Source organism: Halichoeres trimaculatus, unplaced genomic scaffold, assembly GCF_033239565.1.
Source record: "Halichoeres trimaculatus isolate MK-OKI-2021-1 unplaced genomic scaffold, fHalTri1.1 fHalTri1_scaffold_13, whole genome shotgun sequence".
Taxonomy (NCBI): domain Eukaryota; kingdom Metazoa; phylum Chordata; class Actinopteri; order Labriformes; family Labridae; genus Halichoeres; species Halichoeres trimaculatus.
In genome coordinates this window covers 5,908,127-5,930,253 of record NW_027437191.1, presented here as the reverse complement: position 1 = coordinate 5,930,253, position 22,127 = coordinate 5,908,127, and the positions used below count along the sequence as shown (strand labels likewise).

At 41.3% G+C, this 22,127-nt stretch overlaps 1 protein-coding gene across 1 annotated transcript in view; it reads left to right on the top strand.

The window, feature by feature from the left end:
- ube2j1 (ubiquitin-conjugating enzyme E2, J1) overlaps nucleotides 1-22,127 on the top strand; it is a 91,252-nt gene that overhangs the window by 31,977 nt on the left and 37,148 nt on the right. The window contains exons 2-5 of the mRNA XM_074686003.1: nucleotides 7,189-7,262; nucleotides 12,392-12,523; nucleotides 13,024-13,108; nucleotides 21,733-21,838. Of these exons, the coding sequence (XP_074542104.1) occupies nucleotides 7,189-7,262; nucleotides 12,392-12,523; nucleotides 13,024-13,108; nucleotides 21,733-21,838 (397 nt within the window). The remainder of the gene's footprint in view (nucleotides 1-7,188; nucleotides 7,263-12,391; nucleotides 12,524-13,023; nucleotides 13,109-21,732; nucleotides 21,839-22,127) is intronic.

The following is a 22,127-nucleotide window of genomic DNA, read 5'->3' as shown; positions in this document are numbered from 1 at the left end:
CCGGATACAGGAGAGCTATTTTATGATTGGCTGATATGTCCGGCTCCCTTTTAGCTTTGTGATGCTAACAGCGTCTTGCTACACGTTCGCCTACAGTAGTGTGACTTGGTGGGCGCTAAACAGTACATTTTCAGCAGGAGAAATATCAGGCGTGGCGTGTCAGAGAGTGAAAAGGTTCAAATTTGTGTCTCATACGCTGAGTGAGTGAGGCTTGATAGGAAACTTCACAACGACTTGCGGTTGGCCGGAAACGGACATGCGTGTCCGGTCGGGATTTCAAAATAAAGGCGTACATTAAAGATCACGATGTTGATCGATGTTTAGACTTTCCGTCGATGTGATTGGATGATTGCTTTACCAATCAATATATCGATCTATATCGATGGATCATTACACCCCTACTGCATTGGGCTCAAAATCACTACTAAAACCACTGTGTGCACACAGCTCAACACTTCAGCCACAGATGCAGGTTCAAACTGTACTATGCAAAGAGGAGCTCATAAGCCAGCTGGCTCTGCCATCCCAGGATGCTTTGCTGTCCTTGATTATAACTTATAATTTTAAGATGGCATTTTTTTTTTAAATGTCACTCAGTGCATAATTTGAAGCTGTGAATCAATCAAACCACCTTAAAGGGCAAATTGATGACTGACCTTTGTGTATTGGATCATGCAAAGTTTGAATATTTCTAGTCTGGGAGCGTCTGAACCGGGGCTGTGAAACATACGGCCCTCCAGGGGGTCTAATAGTCTGTTTTCATGTGCAGCCCAGAGGTCAGTGATGCAGCGCTGAAAGCCGGCTACCTAATTGCTAACAGAGTAGCATCAAAGCCGTAGTGTGAGGGGGAGTTTGTGAAAATAATATGGATGCTGGAGGCTGCAGAAGTCGTGTTTTCTGAAAAACAAACTTTGGCCAACATGATGAGCAACAGGATTTTTCTTGTCATACATTTACAAGAAAGTGGAAAACGTTACTTTGGGCTGTGGTCAGTAGCTGCTGCTACTCGCTGTGGTTCAGACAGCTCCTGTTCAGACAACATGAGAGAACCAGGTAGAGTTAACAAGGTAGAGTTAACAGTTTAACTGTTTTATTCAGCTCTGACAGTTGTTAGTTTTATTCTTCACTTCCATTCATTTATTTCTAAAAATTTGTAAACTCACAGAGTTGTTTGTGTTTTATTTTGGACTTAATGGCAGAATGACTGTGCTGTCTTTGTTCAAAATGATCTGTCACTGTGATTTTAAATTTTATGGATCAAAAGAACTAGTGGAGTTGGTAAGTACTCAAGAGGACCTGCGTGAAGCTGGTGCCACCCACGCAGAATTTGGGGAAAATAGCCTGTCTTGTTTGTGCTTTGTGCTGGTTTGTGCCGTAAAAGATGTTGTTGAGCTGTTACAGTTTTTAAGTTCTTACATATCATTTTATAGGTCATACAGAGTTCACCCAGCCCCCTATTTGCTCTAAATGGTCCCTAAATGGTGCTGTTTGTTTGTGCTGGCTATGCTGTAAAATCTTTAATTTGTGCCGAAAAAAATTGTTTGTGCCTATGGATGGGTACCTTTTACATTTAAAACAATAAAAAAAATACAAATTTGTTTAATAATAAAATATATATATTTTTCAACTTAACATATTTATTCTTCAAAAGGTAACCTTGCAATGCTGTGTTCATGTCCAGCATGGAAAATCACCTCCACTCTTCCACTCCCTCATAGTCACAAGGATGTATTTAGGCACCTAAACATGGTACCTTTTGATTCTACATGAATCGGTAGCCGGTACTTTTGACAGAATTCGGTTGGTACCTATAAAAGTATCTTATTCGGTACCCATCCCTATTTGTGCCACTATGGTTTTACAGATATTTCACACTTTATTTTCTGGAGGTAGCTCCACCACCAGAAATGCTCTTGTGCTGGTGCTCTCCTTTGTTTTGACTGTGGTCTTGTACCACGGGCCAAGTAGATCACTATTTTTGTTTTTAACTGAATTTACCTTTGTATGTTTCTGCGCTTTTTTCATACTCCAAGCGCTTGGAATGCCACTATTGCAGGAAAAACTTACTCACTATAACATGTTACACTGTTGTAGTGTTTTTTACTCATATGAGACGAACTTTGTTGGACCGCAGCCAAAAACAAATGAAGAGTGCAAATACGAGAGCATCTTCGGCAATGATGTCATCTTCAGAAAATAAAGTGTGTAATATCTGTAAAACCATAGTGGCACAAACAAAAGTATTTAAAGGGGACATATCATGCTGATCCCTGATTTAATACTTACATATAATAAAATGAATTTAAAAACAAGACCTTTCACCCCCTGAATTTTCAAAAAATGAGATATTGCATTTTTTTCTGATATCCTAGAACGAGATTTAATGCCTCTGAAAATAGGTCATTGCCATTTGGCTTTGAGATTTCGACCTTCGTGACGACACGAGGATCCTTTCTTTTTATTGGAGTAATCTGATAAAGCAGCTCCTCCTCTGTGATGTCAGTTAGTCACACAACCGCCACCGAGGGATACACCCGAGAGCCGAGTATATACGTATAAACTATACATGTTACAGTACTGGTTTGACTCACCACACTGAAGCGTGAGATGATCTGTGTCCAGGTGGATTTTCTTCCTCCTGAGCTGCAGAACCGTCCAGGTCTGACTCGGGGTCCAATACAAAAGGACGTATCCTACACTCTGCCATTTTATTAGTGCTATCAATGCCTTACGGTGAAGTTTTGGCAAACAGCAAACTTGCTCGGTCTGCTCCATTCAATGTGGCGATTTTGTAAAAACTGCCATGCTTCAAAAACCGCCCCCTGGCTCTACCCCCTCCACCCCTCTGGTGGAACTGACCAATCAGAGCACAAAAGGCTGTGATGTTGTGAGGTTACTGGAGGTCATTCTCCAAACGGAGCGTTTCAATGAGATCTTCAGAATGGCCTAAACTGAGGATATTGAGAATGCTATTGTGGGACAATGAAGGAACTAAATGACTTGTACTGAGGGCAGAAATGCTTTACAGGCATCCTAGTCTGGTATAGTGAAAAGGAGAAACAAGCATGATATGTCCCCTTTAAGCACAAAGACTTGCACAAATGCCACTGCTCAGCTGTGACCCTTAGACCAAAATGAGTTGGCCCCCCTGGTCTACACGAATGTTTTTTAAACTTTTTTCATAACGTTCAACCTGAAAGGCATCACATTTACAGTTAGACTTTAAATTTCATAAAAATAACTGCTGGAGTCATGGCATTGTGCCTCTCGCACTGAAAACAGCCTTTCAGTGAAACAGACATCTGCATCAGCTGTTAAACCAGAGTACAGCTTTGTTTTTTGGCTCCTCTCCTGTTTTAAACACTTGGAAAACATTTCTGAGTCCACCATCACCAGGGTAAGAAGTCTCCTGGAATGAGAAGTTGCCTGAACATGGGAGGTGTAGTTTGTATCAGTTTGGGGCCAGGACGCTCAGAGGCTGATGCTTGCTCTCCTCAGAAGGATCACTTCTTATCTGCCCCCCGTCATAAAAATTTGAAGCGAGTGATACTTGGGGCTCCATGACCTGCTGCACTAAAAAACACAGGAGCTGTCAGGGCCTGAAAACACTCACACACTCACACACACACACACATTCTCCTCCTCTCCCTGTGCATCCTCTGTGGGATTTCAGTAGTTGCTTCGAATCTTCACGGAGGAGTTTGTGTCCTCTGGCACAATCACAGTGAACACGTGCCCTGAGAGCTGCGTGGTGTCAGACCATCTCTTCATCCCTGTTATTTGCCCTCCCACCCCTCCCTGCTGCTTCTGCTGCTCTTCATCCTCTTTCTCTGTTTCATTTCACAGTCTCCATTTCCAGCTCAACACCCTCCACGTCCGCCCCTCGATTGGTTTCCAAACCAATTTTTGCCTCCATGAATACCTCTTAGTTCCGCTTTCCTTTCACAATTACTTTCCAATTTTCAGCGCCTTCCTGTTTCCTCATTCAGCGCCTGGAAGATGATTGTTGGAGTTTGAGCAAAAGGAGAGAAATCTCTAAAGTTGACCTTGGTGTTTTTCCTCCTCTGAGCGTGCGATGAGCACTTTGTTAGCACAGAGCTGAGGCTGTGACATCAGCACCTGCTACTCTGACTCATGACCTTGTGCTGAGGCATGATGGGATATTTAACCCCGGGGTTTGCCTGCAGTAATCGCCATCGTCACATCAAGCAGGAGCATGTTTGTGTCTTTGCTGCCGGGGCGGTGACTAAACCTCACAACCATCATCTTCATCTTCATCAGCTGGACTTGTGTAACCATCTCCCCCTGATTGATGAGCGAGTGTGTGTGAGTGAGTGTGTGTTAAGATTAACCCATCAGTGCTGTGTGTGTTGTCGGCTCGGTCATGACACCAGGGTTAAGTGAGCAGATGTTCCTGAGAGCGTGTTACGTCTGCACATCAGCTCGTCCAGCTCGACCCTTTAAACTCTGAAAATCAACCTTGTTTACTCTGGTTCTGCCTCCAGCCTGCAGAGAGTTCAGCTGTTTGTGGTGTGCAATGAAAATTACAAGTTCTGCTCTCGTCTGTGAGCTGAATAGAAAAACAGTGATGAGGAGATGATCCAGTTATGGATTCACAAGTTTACAAAATGCACAGACACCAGGGTTAACTTTGGATTAGTTGCTGGACTGGTGAAGCTTCTGTTGTTTCAGTGACAACATGTGTGCTCCCAAAGACGGAAAACTTGCAAATCTGCATCTTTCTTTTGATGGAAGTTAAAATCTGACATTTGTGTAAGAGTGATTCTATACTAAGGGGAACATTTCAGGTAAACAAAATGTTTAAAAAACTGTTTTTGCTTAATATTCTATTTGTTTGCAAAGTATATACCTGGAATGTCATAAATTCATTTGTTAGCTAGCTAAAAGTGATACTCCGGGATTGAACAAATTGGTTCCTATCACAAGGTTTAGGGCAGAAATTACCCCTACAGCGGTGTTTTTGTGCAGCAGAAGCCCAGAGCGCTCGCACCAAACACCCCCTCCCTGCTCCTCTGCCGGTTTCCTCTGCACTCAGACGGGGCCATATTTGACTTGACCAAAAACACAAATAAACGGACTCCCACCCCAAAAATCTGATATCGGCCTGCATTCACGCTTTATTCAAAGTGAAGGTCGTCCTTGCTCTCATAATCACTCATCTTAATGTTGTTATTGCATAATTCGTCCTGGCAGACTACCTGCGTTTGTTTATGTCTGGCACTCCGTGCAAGGACTGATGCACTAAGCGGCGAGCGCCTCGTAGCCAGCTGTGGCTCTGCAGCGAAGGTAGTGGCGTTTTGTGACACGATGAGAACTAGAGCCTTATTTAGCGGTGTTTTTGTGTGAAAGTAACGCGCTGAAAATTCTCTAAATAAAGCGTGAATGCAGACCGATATCAGGTTTTTTTGGTGGGAGTCTGTTTATTTTGGTTTTTGGTCAAGTAAAATATGGCCCTGTCTGAGTGCAGAGGAAACCAGCAGAGGAGCAGGGAGGGGGTGTTTGGTGCGTGCGCTCTGGGCTTCTGCTGCACAAAAACACTGCTGTAGGGGTAATTTCTGCACTAAACCTTGTGATAGGACCCAACATGTTCCATCCTGGAGTATCACTTTAAGCTCTAATGAATTCCTGAACATTTATGTATTAATAAAAAATGGTGCATTATTTTGTCAGCTGTGTTATGAACAAAGTTATGACTATTTTAACATAAATCCATATCATACTGAATTTAGAGTTATTCAACATTTCTTTGTCAGACTACGCTCCCTAAAAATTTCCCTCATCATTTATATCACAGTTTAGGCAAAAATTTAAAACAATTTCGGAACAAAAATCACATGTAACACAGCTGACAGGACAAAAAGAGAGAAACCTGTCTCTACAACACTACATTTAGTGATGCTAACACAGATGTGCTAACTGCAGACCTTGAACATGGCACCACCTGACCTCCATCACCATCGTCATCTATTTTCTTACTTTTGTTTTCATGTATTGCCACTGTGTCTCCCGAATTTTCCCTCAGAGATAAATAGAGGTGTCCCAATCCAATATTTATATCGGATATCGGGCCAATATCAGCAAAAAAACAAGTATCGGATTATATCGTAATGCATCATAAATCTGTGATCTAAGCAGTCCATTCCAGACTCCTGCTGTTTTTATTTGATTTATTTAGGTTATTTTCTGGGTCTTCTAATTCATTCTTTACATGAGGAGCAATCAACAAGGAGGGAAACACAAGGAGAACCAAACCAAACACAGGGAAACTCAAGACAGAGACCTAATACATCTAAAACACAGAAACACTAAGAATAATCACAAAAAGACACACATGACAAGAACCAAACCAAACCAGAACCACAAGGAACAAGAACCAAAGACAAACAAAGCAAACACAGATAACACACAAGAGCCACCAAGATAAATAAAAGAAACACAAGACTATAAACACAAACATAAACCAAAAACCTCAAAATTCAAACCCAGAAAAACACAAACACAACTGAAAACACAAACCATGACATTTTTCCCTCCCACACCTGAGGAAAATATTTTTTTGCTGGCATAGTTTTGCACGTTAGATTAAAAGCACATCAACCTTCATCTTCTCAAAAACATGAAACACTGGGAACATTCATAAACATTTGTAAAATCTTGTGAACCTGTGATGTGAATATCTAAGCTTTAATATTATGTCTGTGTCTTTGCCAAGGACTCGTGATTGAATCATTAAACGTGTTTGTCTCAGCTGCAGACTGCATTAAAAGCATCACGTCTTCAGTGTACATAAAGAAGCAGAGATGCCAGAGGTGGTTAAAATCTTTGTGCTGCACATTCAAACAAGAAAACCGTCATTTCAGCTCTTTCTTCTTTTATTTACCTCAGATATAAATGTGGCTGTCAGTGAGGGCTTCAGCAGGCTTGTGCTCAGCCTGTACATGAAGAGCTGTCCCTCCTCCTCTGTCTGCCTGTGTTAGCGTCCTGTTAACCAGAGCGGCAGCTCGCTCTGCTCGGTCCGATCAGAGCTGTTGGCCTGTAGAGCTGCTGTAGCTGAAAGGGATAGTGTTGGACTTGTGTAGAAAGCTGAGGATGTAAGCTGCAATGATTAGTTTGACCCTGTATGCTCTAACCTCAGTGTGTTTGTGTGTCTGTTTCTCTGAATAACAGCGGTGAAGAGGCTGATGAAGGAGGCTGCTGAGCTGAGGGACCCAACAGAGCATTATCACGCCCAGCCACTAGAAGTAAGTTCACCACAGGACAACACTGACACCTCCAACAGCAGTTTTTACACCAAACGGGTTCAGGGTGAGTTTTGAGCCAAAGCCTGATCAGAAACCAGGTCTTTGTGTTTCAACTACCAAAGAAGAACTGGATCCAAAGTTGCACCGACTCCTCATTAGCTAAAATGAAGAGGCACTTACGCCAGAGGCTGAGGCTGAGCTAATGTGGCCAAAATTACAACAAACAAAACTTAATGAATAATTAAAGGTACGCTGTTTTCATGTGTTCTGCAAGTTTTAGCGTCAGCCCACAGGATAACTCACTAACACAATCTGTTGTCATAGTTTTTTTCTTTTTGGTGATTTTTTTGTTGAAATATTTTTTTCATCCATGTCTTCAGACATGTAGGTTCATGGAGCTGTCTAAGCATTCACTTTCAGTTTTGGTGCAAACCATGGCCGTAACCAGAATACAATCAGGGGGGTCATGTCCCCCTCAGTTTCAACCCCCCCACACTTGCAATCAAAAGTATGAGTGCATATCTGCTTCAGCATTCTTTCCATTGCTTGACTATTAAATCCATTTTCATTTTTTATTGTGAAGAATACCAATATCGATAGAAATCCACTCCGTGATTTACTGGTTTCCTACACAAAGCCACTTCACTAAAAATCCATACTAATTATCAGTAGGGGAATACAAATATCAATAGAAGTTCACGCCGCATTTTCCTGGTTTCCTACTACACAGCCACATCATACAGGCGTATTGACTGAGTACGATCAATGACAGAAAGGTTGGACATCAGGAGGGTTTTTTTTTTTAAGAAAAAAAAAAAAAAAGTAAAGTAGGTTGAAGTTGCCAGAGTATTCCCAAGTTTCTCATGTTTTATGTAAAAATTATGAGCTTTTCCTTGAGTGACCGAACATTTAAGTTGATGGCCAAACTCAGCCAGCTTTTCTCATAAGAATGTTAGCAGGTGAGCATCCCGGACTGGCGTGATTTCAGCACACCCTGCTTGGGAGCAGTGCTGCCAACCTAGCTTCTCAGAGCCGTATTAAGCAAGTAATCAGACCCCACTTGCAAGGTTTTTTTAGTTTTTTTTTTTTTTTCAAAATCGCAACAAATGACAAAACTAGTGTCTTTTTCTGGTGTTATTGGAGACTTCAGAGACCGTGACCCCTGTCTCAGATCACTCTCAGGCAGCCAAGTGTACCACAGAGCAGTCCCTCTCAGCTGCAGTCAGAGCAGGAGTTGTTCAGCCCTCTACGTCCAAACTGCATGTATACCGCGCTGTGAAGGCTCTTTAAAAGTTTTTCTGTTGTATATTTTTGGTTTGTTTAAAGGAAAGAAAAAAAGAAAAAAACGTTTTAGTCTAATGGTTAAAAATGTTCATATCGTACTGTGATTTGTTTTAGACTCTTGAATGGACCACAAGTTTCAAAAGTAAACCAAATTTCAGAAAACTAAAGTCCTCTGTATTACATCAGAGCATAATAGTAGTGAGTAATTGCAGATCATGCCCGCACCAAGGAAAACAATGAAAGCGAGAGATTACCTTCAATCTGAAAACGACAAAATGCAAAAGAATGCAGGAAATTGCATTTAGTTTTTTGTTTGTCCTGTACCTGTAAACCTGATAGCATTCAGCTCCTCCTCCTAGGGTCAACATGTGATGTTTGCTTAAAACTGAAAAATTCAATGGTTGGGTATCTTATCTTTTGTGTTTTGATTAAAATAAATATTCCGGATGAATTCGTTAGTTATTTTTGTAAACTCTGCTTGTTTTTCCTGAGGGGAAAAAAGGAGGTATTCTGTGATGTAGTGATGTGGCTGTTTTGTGACCTTGGCCTCTGGAAAAGAAAGCTGGTTCTTAGATCTCCAGCTGAACTAACTCTGAGCCAACACCAGAGCTTCTGTACTGGAAAAGTGGGTGAACGTGTACTATGCTAGGTCTTAGTCCTGCACAGTCTAGCTGAGCCCCTTCTGTTCGGTCAGTACAGGATGAAGAACTCAGGTTTGAGGTGCACTGACCTGACTTTTTAATTCCCTCTACCGAGTCCTGTGCTTTGGGTGTCACTAATACTGAGTATCACTATGAGAACATTACCCATCTCTTTCAGACCTTTATGATCAGAAATAAAAATAGTATTGCATTTTATTTAAAAGCACCTCTCTGAACACTTAAGTCACTTTGCAACACAGTAAAAAAGAAATAGCACAATCAAAATTAATAAAGAAACAACCCAAGTCATATTAATTTAAAATGGAGCAGTGAAGTTAGAGAAAGCAGCTTGGGACAGATGAGTTTCAAGTGTTGATTTGTACGAGGCTGGAGAATCAATATTTCTGATGTGGTGGGGGAAAGTTCCAACGTTGGGGAGCAGAGCGACTGAAAGTTCTGCTTCCCATGGTACTGACACAGGCAGAGGGCACAGAGAGGTGGAGAGAGGAGGAAGACCTGAGAGGGTGGCTGTGTGGAGGATATCAGAGAGGTAGGGGGGTTGGGAGGTGGGATGTTGTGGCTGACCCCAAATGTAAACGGAAGGATTTTGAAGGTGATCCTGAATTTAATGGAGAGTCAGTGAGGCTGCTGGAGGACGGGGTGATGTGGTGAGGGGAAGAGGTTCTGGTGATGATGTGGGCTGCAGAACTCTGGACCAGTTGAAGCTGATGGAGGGATTTAAGGGGGCACTGTGAAGGAGTGAGTTGCATTAATCAAAGATGAATCAAATTAACATTTATGCAAAAACTAAATAAACTGCACACAGAGATCACACAGCAATCTCCTCACATCTTCAACACCTGCACATATTTATTGAGTTCATGAACAAGTGTGGAAGCTCCCACATATATTTCATATCTGCATAGCTAATTAAAGCACAGAGTAAGTTGGCCACAATAAAACCAACAGGTTAAAACTTTTACCCACTAAACAAACATTCGATAAGCTCAAATAATGAAAATAATCGAATGCTATAGAGTAGGAAGAGGACTGTTGACTGACAGGAGCAGATCAGCGTTGGTCCTGTAAACATATAAAATCTGCAGTGACACTGGAGCCCAGTGATAAATGATGGATGCTCTGGCACGGCTGGAGGACTGCGTTGACTCTGCAGCTGCGTGGTGTCAGTTTTTTTTTTCTTTTTTGTGACCCTCCTGCTGTGAGACACAAACAATCTGTGCTCTCTGACCTCCTCTTCATTCACAAGCTCCTCCATGTCTGTGTCACCAACTGTATGTTCTCAGCCCTCCTCACTGTCACTGCTGTGATCCACCTCCTGAACCTTTGACGTGCAGCTCATTCGTATGCGTTTTCATTCAGAGGGTGCTTTGCATTGACAATCTCGGGCATGTGGCGGGCTGAATGTGAGAGCAACCCATGTGCACATTTTCCCTTGTGGATTGTTATTTACAAGCAGATATTGCAAGAGTGTGTGTACAGTTTTGTGCATGCTGTTTTCAGTTTTTCCCTGTGTGTGTACTGGGGCTGCAGCTATTGAATATATTAGTATTTGAGTACGCTACTGAAAATCCCATCGATTAATCGAGTAATCGGATAAAATACATTTTTGTTTAGTTAAGGAGCAGTTATTTTTCAAATGAAAATTTTTCTCTTTAAAGGGATAGTTCACTTTTTTTGAAGTGGGGTTGTATGAGCTAAACGTGACCACTAAGGACATTAGATACAGGAGAAAGGTGTCTCCTCTCCCTCAGTAAGACACAGACTGTAATCGCTGGTGACGAGGAAATAGACGCTAACAGGGACAGACTGTACCAAATTCAAAGGCTATTTTCTCTGCCTACAAGAACTAAAATCAAAAAGTAATACTACAGTTTAAGAGTACGCTACATAAGATATGTTTTAAGTGCATTAAGTCTTTGGAAATATAAACATTTATCCGGACCTAACTAACTGGTCATGTATCCTTCCGCGCAGCGCTCATGCCGTCCCCCCTCCTCCTTTCAGCTGTAGGGAATGTAAACAAGCTATGCTTCGGCTACCGGTTGTAGCCTCGTGTAAGTTTGATCAAGTATTGTAATTCTTTTGTTTGTACTCTAAGGATTGTGAGGCAGCGTGGAAAATTCAAAATGAGTGACTATGACAGCGACAATGAAGTTCCATTCACTTTGGAACCAAAAGGATACCTGTATGAACCGGAGCACACAGAAGAGGAGCTGCTACAGATGGTGACTGAAAGGAATACAGAGGAAACATCCGCGGACACTGGACATCAAGATAGAGACAGAAATACTCAGTGGTGTAAATGTCTGAGCTGTGACTCAATGCCCACGGATGCTGAGTGTTACTGCTGTCACGAGTGGAACTTGGTTACAGACACTCTTCAGGATTTGTCTGAGGACACTGCTGACTCTCAACAGTCGTGGCAGCAGTAACACTCAGCATCTTGATGTCCAGTGTCCGTGGATGTCTCCCCTGTATTCCTTTCAGTTTCCATCTGTAGCAGCTCTTCTTCTGTGTAGCTACTCCGGTTCATACAGGTATACTTTTGGTTCCAAAGTGAATGAAACTTCATCGTCACTGTCATAGTCACTCATTTAGAATTTCCTACGCTGCCTCACAATCCTTAGAGTACAAACAAAAGAATTACGATACTTGATCAAACTTACACGAGGCTACAACCTGTCCTTAGTGGTCACATAGAGCTCATACAACCCCACTTCAAAAAAAATGAACTATCCCTTTAAGAAATAGAATTTTCTGATATAGCATGTCAATAAGAGCACTTGCTTTGGTAGCTCAAAAATTGTAAACACACTTTGACACATTTTTTGTGCCTTGTACATCTCATCAAATGTTGCGGACCCAAAGGCACCCGTTTCGTAGAATGACCCATTAGTCTCCAAACTCCAGAAAAGAAGCTAGATTTGTTTCTAGTTGCTATTTTGTATAAGAGGTAGCTTGAGGGGTCTGAAAACTCCCTTAATATGGCCTCAGCTCTATTTGAAATACCACTCTTTGATCTTTTTTAAACGATTCCTCGAGGCGGAGAAAATTACTCGAGTATTTTTTGTAATCAAGTACCTGGAATCATTCGAGGAATCGTTTCAGCTCTAGTGTGTACACCTTTAAATGAGACCCTCTTCATCTCTTTAGCATGTGCCCCATGTGTCTCTCTTTCTGCAGGATAACCTCTTTGAGTGGCACTTCTCCGTACGTGGGCCCCCAGATTCAGACTTCGATGGCGGGGTCTACCACGGCAGGATCGTGCTCCCCCCAGAGTACCCGATGAAGCCCCCCAGCATCATCCTCCTCACAGTAAGACAACAGCGAAGGCCACATCTCATAAACTGATGTGATTAATCTTTTGCCAAAGCAGAACAGAAAGACGTCAAATCAGATGATCAAAGAGGCGAGAACGGACTGCATGTCATTTAACCCTCAGCGGTTTCTGAAGTGACAGTCGTCAGATCAAAGCCTGAGCTGTCATCGCTCTGTCACAGAGGATTTCACTGCTTTTATCACACAGCCTTATAACACTCAGACAGCTGTGTGACACCTGCAATAAAGACAGGCTGATAAAAGACACAGCACCCTTAAATTCTTCATACTCCGTCCAGACACTTTTAATAACACTTCCTTTCTCTTCCTTTGTTTGAACACTGACTTTTACAGACTAGCAGCTCCGATTCTTCCTCCCAACTCTTCATCATTTCAAACCTCACATCAGTGTCTCTGTCACAGGTTCATGGTTTATTGAGCTAGCCTTATTCAAACCCTCACCTCCACCTCCTCTGTTTCTCTCCCTCTCCTGCCAGCCGAACGGCAGATTTGAAGTTGGTAAGAAGATTTGTTTGAGCATCTCTGGCCACCATCCAGAGACCTGGCAGCCCTCCTGGAGCAGTGAGTATCCTCAGACTTCTCCATGCTTTGCTCATTGCTTGAGTTTCCCTTGATACTTCCTCCCACATCTCAGTCTAAAGTTTGGTTCATGGGGTGAAGTTATATTCATGAGTTTTATTATTTGTAGCCAGAGGTGTCTGGCTCTTTTGCCCTGTTGTCTCAGTCCAGGCAGAGTTATTTCCATTTTTTGCCCTGACACAGAGTCTTGAAAGACAGATTCTGGCTCTGCTGTACTAAAATAAATCACATTAATATCAATTTATTCAAAAACCAGTGTGAGTACACAGACAGCATGGGAGTCATGGCTGCTGTAATCAGAAATGAACATAGGTCAGATAAATAACAAATAAAAGCCTAAAGAAATATCAATTGAGCTGGAAATACAAGTACTTTTCCTGCTTGAGTTTACATTTAGAGAAAACATGAAGAAATGCGAGAAAACGCTGCACTCTTAACTTATTAAATGTGACACACAGAAGTCATCATTTCATTTAGCCTAAAAACACACACAAGTCTCTGTTCGTCAAGAATCTGCTTGAGGCTGGCTGCAGAAAGACCAGAAGTCACGTACACACCCAGCCATAAAAACTGACTTTTACGCCATTAAAAAACACATTTACAGCCTGGTTCATAAAACAGCTTGGGTCTAAAACGCTGATTTCACCATCTGCATACACAATACAGTGAGTGAATTTTTTTCTATCTGTGGTTTAGAAGTTATTAGGATTTTCCAATCAGAGGCACTGCTCAGGTCACGTGACCGTCAGGCGCTCTGTAGCTGCTCGAAGATAAACTCACAGCCGGTATCATAGCAAATGTGGCTGCGTCCGCTGATTGGCTTCATCTTACGGTTTCAGGAACAGACGGGTGATGCCGCGAATACTTCGTCCATGTTCTATACAGTCTATGGACATACCCTGTCAGGTCTTGATGCAGCTGAAATTACCTTTGTATACCTATTGCTTCATATTCTATACATACCAAAGATCGTATCAGATCCACTATTTTTTCTTAATGTAATTATGTAAATAGAAATATTTTTCTATTGTTTCGATATTTTCAACTTTTTTTTTTCCTACAAATTTGTAATTTCATATTTCTATTATTATTCCATTTCTTATTGTTATTGTATTCACTGCAGCTGTTGTGACAAAAAATTTCTCTCATGGGGGATCAATAAAAGAATATTCTATTCTATTCTATTCTATTCTATTCTATTCTATTCTATTCTATTCTATGTCACAATATATTGGTCAGGGGATGAACCTCTCATGTCTGTATATATATATATATTATATATAGACTATTATAACTAATAGTTAGTTATAACTATTGTGTGCACTATACTCAAATTTACAATCTCCAGAGAACACGAAAACACATAAAAACAATCTATATTTAAATTAATTGGTTAGAATTAATTTTAATTAATTCAGGCATTAGGGGGTTACCAAAAAGTGCTGCAGCTGCTCCAGACACATTTATTTTTGTTCATTTCACGACTTTAATGTTTTAGATAGTTAGTTCAGTTTTAAAGATGGTGTATTCTTCTTTTCCATATTTTAATCATGCATATAAAGTATCAATCTTGGATGTATAGACTGAGCGTGTGCAGATTTTCGAACCTCTACATATTCACATGTTTTAGAAATCCCTGAATCTGTAAACTGATTAAAACTCTGTCTTAAAAATAGCATGAGATCTTCCAAAGACTTGCTGAAATGATGAGGTCATCACATAATGATCTCCTTATGGTGTGGGCCTCGAACACCAAGCTCTGCCCATAGCTCCTCCCCTGACAGGCCTCCAGAGTGCTGGCCAATCAGAGGGAAGGGAGTTTGTGAAGCAGGGAGCCTTAAAGAGACAGCAGTTTTTCAGACAGAGGGTAAAAAAAATTCTAAAGCACCATTGAGAGAAAAATAGAGTTTTTTTTGAGTTGTAAATCATGTAAAGATACTTCAGGGGCACCAGAGGGCAGGACAAAGACTTATAAACTCAATACAAAAACTCATATAAACTATGATAAAATTTCAATTTTCCATTGAAATTTCTTGTGGCTTTTAAAAGATATAAACAAGGTTTAAAATGACTTTGTTTGTACCCATTGGTAGGTGTGGTGTGGGTTTTCTTTTTAACAAGTAACAGTAAGCACAAGACAAAACACGACAAAGTGACAAAGCGGGAACTCTCATAAAAGAACAAATAAGCAATCATTTAAAACAAATTAGAAAAGAAATAAAGTCAACCAACAGGACAGAAAGCAAATTAACCATCGCTAATAAGAGCCAATTACATAAAAATGGAACCAAGATTGTAGAAATTAAAATGCTCATTTTTGTGGTTTTTGTTTTCCTGCCTCACTTCCTGTTTGTGTCCAGACTTTAACAAGATTCATCAGCAGCATGTTTGAGACAAAGACCAAAACAGCATAACTCTCTTTTTTAAACTTTCTCTTCTTCAATGCTTTAACCACAACAGGTGAGCCCAGTCTGAGCTTTCTGCAATGATCCCAGTCAAAGACAGTGCAGAATGACATTAGCAGCATTAGCACTAAGAGAAGGGTCATTTTTAACATCATACCATACACCGTAATCAATGCATGAAGAGGAGGGACGATCTGGAAGACCTCACATTCTGTCTGCCTGCAGAACATTTGCCAGGTGTGCAGGTTATTAGATGCTGGGGACTTAGAGAGATGAGTTACCCTCTAAAGAACTTATCCAGGATCAGGAACTCAATAAAAAGAAAAATAGAAAAAAAAATGAGCATAATTATTTCTACTGAAACCTTTATTTCTGTCCCAGTGATCCATCCCTGTGCTGCTTTGTAATATAATTTCACAGCGTGTGACTTTAATCAGACAGAGCTCAGTGGGAGACGATGCATCCTTCCAAAGTATTCCCAATCTGGTCTCCTTCTTTAACAACACAAACCAGAGATGTGGACAAATAACAGAGTTCAATACACAACAAAGGTTGTCTGTTTTTACCCACATGGCGTGGTCACATGGCTGGGCCACGCCTGAGAGATTTGACTTCCTCCCGCTGGGTTCTTAAAGTGTGATGTTCAAGTTGTGTCTCATCTTGTTTCGAACGACAGCAGGAGGCCCTGGCAGGAAATTAAGACTGACTGCAGGCCAGCTGTAGTGTCTCCAGAATTACTCACATGCTTTCTGGCTGCTGTGAAGAAATGTGGCGGAGTATTTCAAACATTTCTCGTAGTTTTTAGATTAGTGGGGTTGTATTTCATGGTTGCTGGAATCCAGTTATGACCTATTTCCTTTAGGTCTGGTAATCTGCTCAGCTCATAGCTACAGGATAATTGTGTTCATTAAAGTTAACAGGTCTGATATTAACATTTTAATTAAGATGAAAGGCACAAGAGGCACACATGGTTGTTACACTGAATGTGCCAAATTTAAACAGCTCAGTAGAAAAACCCCTAGTGGATATGTGTTGTAACCATCTGTGTACAGTGCTTCTGACAAAAATGAACAAATAAAAAATGAAGTCCTCAAAGAAGAAGTTAGAAATGTTTGATTAGTAGAGATTTTTATTGGCAGACTCACTTCTGTGTCAAAGTGAAACGTGCTGCTTCTGCTTCTCATTTTAATCAGCTCACACATTACTTCACTTTACAAAACTTTCTGCTCCCCTTTTGATTTTATTCAAATGACGCCGAGTGAAGTCTAATTTATATAATGGGTTTCATCTCACAGCTACATAATGTGAGCAGGTGTGTCGAGCTCTGATAGCCGCTGTCAGTCTCATCAGCGCTGTTTGAACTGGAAAAAGACGCTGTCAGTCTCCAAACCCCAGTGTATATGAAAAAAGATAAGTTTTCAGAACGTTAACCGTCTCAGTTATACATTATTAAAGTTAGACTACATGTTTTGTAAGGGGAAAAAAAGATCTGTAGCTGTTACATCATGTCCTCTTCAGAGTCTGTGCATGAACCTGTCAGGAATCCAAACTGGTCATTACAACAAGTTCCTGCTACAGAAAAAAAGAGACAAACTCTGATAAGTTTCCAACATTAATGAAAGTTGCGAGGTGGAAAGTTTTTAATGGAAACATGACTGAACAACTCTTTTGATATAGTGGGGAAAATAAGTATTGAATGCGTCAACTTTTATCTCATTTCATTTATTTCCAAAGCTGCAATTCAAACAAAATTTCTCCTGGACATTGGTATTAACTCAAATAATCCACACAGGAAAAGAAATCATGACATTTAAGTCCATAAATAATGATTATGTGGAATTAAGTACGATAACACAGGAAAAAAGTATTGAACACACCATGGAAAGGCTGTATACTTTGGCAAGGAAATGCACCATACCACCTGAAATCTGTCAGTAGTTCTCACTTTAATTCCAATTAGTGCAAACCAACATCAGCTGGGCTAGAACAAGTTGATGGTCCTATAAAAAAGGTTGTTTTTTCACCAAGCAGTAAAATACCACACACCTCATGATGGGTAAAGGCAAAGAGCTCTCTGAAGACATTCACAACCTGATTGTTGCTCAGCATCAGAATGGAACTGGTTACAGACTTATATCAAAGCACCTGAATATTCCAGTCAGCACTGTCTGGGCCATTATTCACAAGTGGAAGAAGCACCACCTTACTATCAACAGGCCATGCACAGGAGCTCCTTGCAAGATTTCTGACCAGGGAGTCAGCAAGATAGTCAGAAGAGTACTCAACAAGCCAAGGACCACCCTGAAAGTGCTCTAGAAAGAGGTAGCAGGTATAATTATTACAGAGAAAACAATAGGCAATGCACTCCACCTCCATGGCCTCTATGGACGCCCAGCCCGCAAGACTCCATTACTCGAGAAAAGGCATGTTGAAGCTTGTTTAAAGTTTGCTAAACAGCATATTGACAAGCCTGTAGAATACTGGGAGAATGTTGTCTGGTCAGATGAGACCAAAATTGGACTTTTTGGCTGTCATACTACACATGGCTGGACCTTCCAGCAGGACAACGATCCAAAGCACACGGCAAAGTTGACTCTCAAATGGTTTCAAAAAAAGAAAATCAATCTGTTAGAATGGCCTAGTCAATCACCTGACTTAAATCCAATTGAACATTTGTGGAAAGAACTAAAGAAAAGGGTTCACCAGAGGGCACCAAAGAATATTCCAGATTTAAAGACAATCTGTGCAGAGGAATGGGCCAAAATCACACCTGAGCAGTGTGGGCCATTAGTTAAAACATACACGAAGCGTCTGGAAGCTGTCATTGCAAACAAAGGCTTCTCCACTAAGTATCAGATGAGTCTCATTTAGCTTGTTCAATATTTTTTTCCTGTGTACTTAACTCCACATAATCATTATCTATGGACCTGAACGTTGTGATTTCTTTTCATGTGTGGATTATTTGAGTTGATACCAATGTCTGGTAGAAATTTTGTTTGAATTGCATCTTTGGAAATAAATGTGATGAGAAAAAAGTTGACGTGTTCAACACTTTTTTTTCCCACTGTATGTGTTTTTGAGCAAGGTGACAGTCAACGGGCTGCACGCTGGCAGATAAAACTGATCTACACAAGTTATGTGGAGGGTGTTAAGCAGATTGTGCTGCATTATCTGTGACAGTTTTGAACATTCATCACCATTGAGGAAGCCTTTTACAGCTGCTCGGCTTCGGTCGTCTTCAGGTCACTTGCGCACTGATTGCACACCGCTGTGATTAGCTGATTTAACCATGCCTACACGGAAACATCCCGACACAAACCAAACATCAACATACAGGCAGAGGAGAGGATTCAAGGCAGACACAGACACTGACACACATGTTTGGAGGCCTGTAGGTCAAAATTGAGCATCATTATTCCTGTTAAAGTTGACATCTTATCATTAAGGAAAATCTTGCAGGCCTTTCCTTTTAAGAGCGTCCCTGGAGACCTTCAGCTGAAAGTGTCAGTGGAGTTCCAGTTTACAACAGCTGTTGAAACACAAAAGAAGAAAAGAAGGGATGCATCTGAGTTTGGATTTACACACAATTATATGTGTCAGATTTCCTGACACATATAAATGATAATCTAAGGATGCAGTCACACTGATGGTCCACGGCGTGCCTGAGCATCCTTCAACTTCGAGGTCCAGTTTGTTTAGCCACATTTCCACCAAGCAGTTCGGTTCGGTACGGTGTGGCACAGTTTAATACAGTTAAGCCTGATCCCGTTTGCGTTTCCACAGCAAAACTGTGCCCTCTCGTGGTTGGCGGCGTGTAAGCCGGATGCCAAAAGCCGCAGCTTTTTAAACAATAGTGGGACACCGTAGCAGCGCAACACAGTGTACCCTGCTAATAAATCCAACAAAGAAGAAAAACACGACACAGTAAACAAAAAGCATAGATGGAAGACATGCAGCATTTTGTCCTCTTTAGCCGCGTTTCCACCAAGCAGACCGGTTTGGTTCGTCTTGGTGCGGCGCGCATTTTGTGGCGTTTCCACTGACTGATTACTGACAGATCCCCAAAAACCGAGACGAGCTAACCTACGTTTTTGGGACCCTTCCGTATGGGTGCCAGACTGAACTGATCCGCTCACGGAAGGTGGAGCTACAACACTGCTGACCGTTGATTGGTAAAAAGAATAATCACTTACCCCGACAGCGGCTGTAATTTTCCTGGTGGCACAAAGACTTTTCTGAAATAAAGCTTGATTGTTCTTTGTATCAAAGAGCTACATGCGGATCGCAGACGAAATGCTGCATGTCTTCCATCTGTGCTCTTTGTTTACTGTGTCGCGTTTTTCTTCTTCGTTGGATTTATCAGCGGGGTAAACTGCTACAGCATCACACTATTGTTTAACAGCTGCAGCTTTCGGCATCCGGCTCACATGCCTACCACAAGAGGGCACAGTTTGCTTTGGAAATGCAAACGGGATCAGGTTTAACTGTACCAAACCGTACCAAACTGTGCCAAACCGTATTGAACCAACCTGGACTGCTTGGTGGAAACGCAGCTTTTGTGATTGGCATGTAGCTTTTTGATACAAAGAACTATCAAGCTTTGTTTCAGAGAAGTCTGTGTGCCGCCAGGAGAAATGCGGCCATTGTTGCTGGGTAAGTGACGATTCTTTTGACCAATCAACGTTCTGCAGTGTTGTAGCGCCACCTTCCGAGAGCGGATCGGTTCAGTCTGACACCCACACGAAAGGGTCCCAAAAAAGTAGGGGTGGCTCATCTTGGTTATTTAAGGATTTGTCCCGAGATAAGTCAGTGGAAACACCACAAAATGCGCGCCCTACCTCGACGAACCGAATCGGTCTGCTTGGTGGAAACGTGTTTTTTGTTGACAGCAAGTGCTACATGGTCAAGCAAGGTACACAGAGAGGTGTGCTTTAGTGCGGTACACTTCATGCACGAGAACATTGTGAGGACATAATATATAATCATTGTGACCGCTCCACTCGACATTGTCCATGTTTTGAGGATATCTGGCCAATATCCGAAATTCATGGAAAACCGGGCCCCCTATTAAAAGCTTTAAATAGCTTACTTGGGGAGACCCCTTTCACACACCTGATTGTATATTAAAGTAATAATAATAATAATGAGTAATAGATGTTTGTTGTATACTCCAAGTTTTGTATTGTATCTTCTGGATGATGATTTGTGTGTGTGAATAAACTAAACTAAACTAAACTAAACTAAGGGAATCTACAGAGTGGCTCTACAGGTTGAAACACCAGCCAGTCTCTGCCCTCTTTATGCTTTATACAGTAGAGACCTGGTAGCGTCTAGTAAAAGATACTTTTTGAGCTGTAAATCATTTAAATTTTCTACAGGGAACCAAAGAGACAATATAAAGATATATCATGCAATACAGGTGAGCAGGGCCCCTGCTGGAATCTGTGAACATGTCTGTCCTCATTCAGCTATTCTCATTCTCAGAGCTTTGACCTTGGCACACCTTTGAATACAGATAAAGCAAATGTCACAGCTTTGAGATATTTTTTTAGAAAAAGCAATCTTAAGAGCTGAAAATTTTGATAGAAATTGTTGGGTGAGAAATAAACTAGTAAACTTTATGGAAATAGATTAGAACTCTTTTAGTTCCCTTTGAAGAGAAAAAACCTGAAGAATGTTGATTATTGAGTTTTAGTGTAAAGCATCATTTTTGACTGGAACCAACTTTCATTGAAATGCTGAAATCAAAAGATGGTGCTGGGTGTAAATTTGCCAAACAGCTCAAACAAAGAGCTTTGATTTGTACATTTTGTATGGTGACCTTCAGTATTTCAGTTTATTATCAGCTTCTCTTTCATTAAAGACATTTTCGGCTTCCGCACGCTTTAATTCAGCCACTCCAAACATTAGCCCCAACACAAACACACCCCTGACCCCGACCATATTGTCAAGCGTGTCTCGTGCCAGCTGGAGGAAGTGTGAGGACAGAGACAGGGTGAGTGTCCTCTGAGAGGCCGGGTAAATCCGGGCTTAGGCTCACAAAACAAAGCATCATTTTATTATGTAACATGGGTGCTGAACACGGAGACATGTGCATCCTGTCATGTAATTTAACCTTCTCTGTTTTACCCAGAAACGTTGAACATTCTGTGTGTGATTGTAATTTGTCTCCTCTCCTCTCTGTCTGTCTGTCTCTTCCAGTCCGAACCGCTCTAATAGCTATAATCGGATTCATGCCAACAAAAGGGGAGGGAGCAATAGGATCCCTTGATTATACCCCAGAAGAGAGGAGAGCCCTCGCCAAAAAGTAAGACGTGCTGGATGAAAACATGTGCTGTGGTATGTATGGAGAGAGAATGATAATAAGGTGTGTGTGGATCTGTGTGTATCCTAAAGATCCTTTCAGCCTGATGAACCCTCATAGCAAGCCCATTTAAATTCATCCCACACTTCCATTAGTTCCCACATATCATGCTTTAAATCATACTGAGTGTACGGTCAGCCCATTTAACGTTCAGTAGCTCGAGTACTGATATCTGTAATTCAACCCTCATTATTCAAAACAACTGTTCCAGGTCTCCACAACAACATCCCCT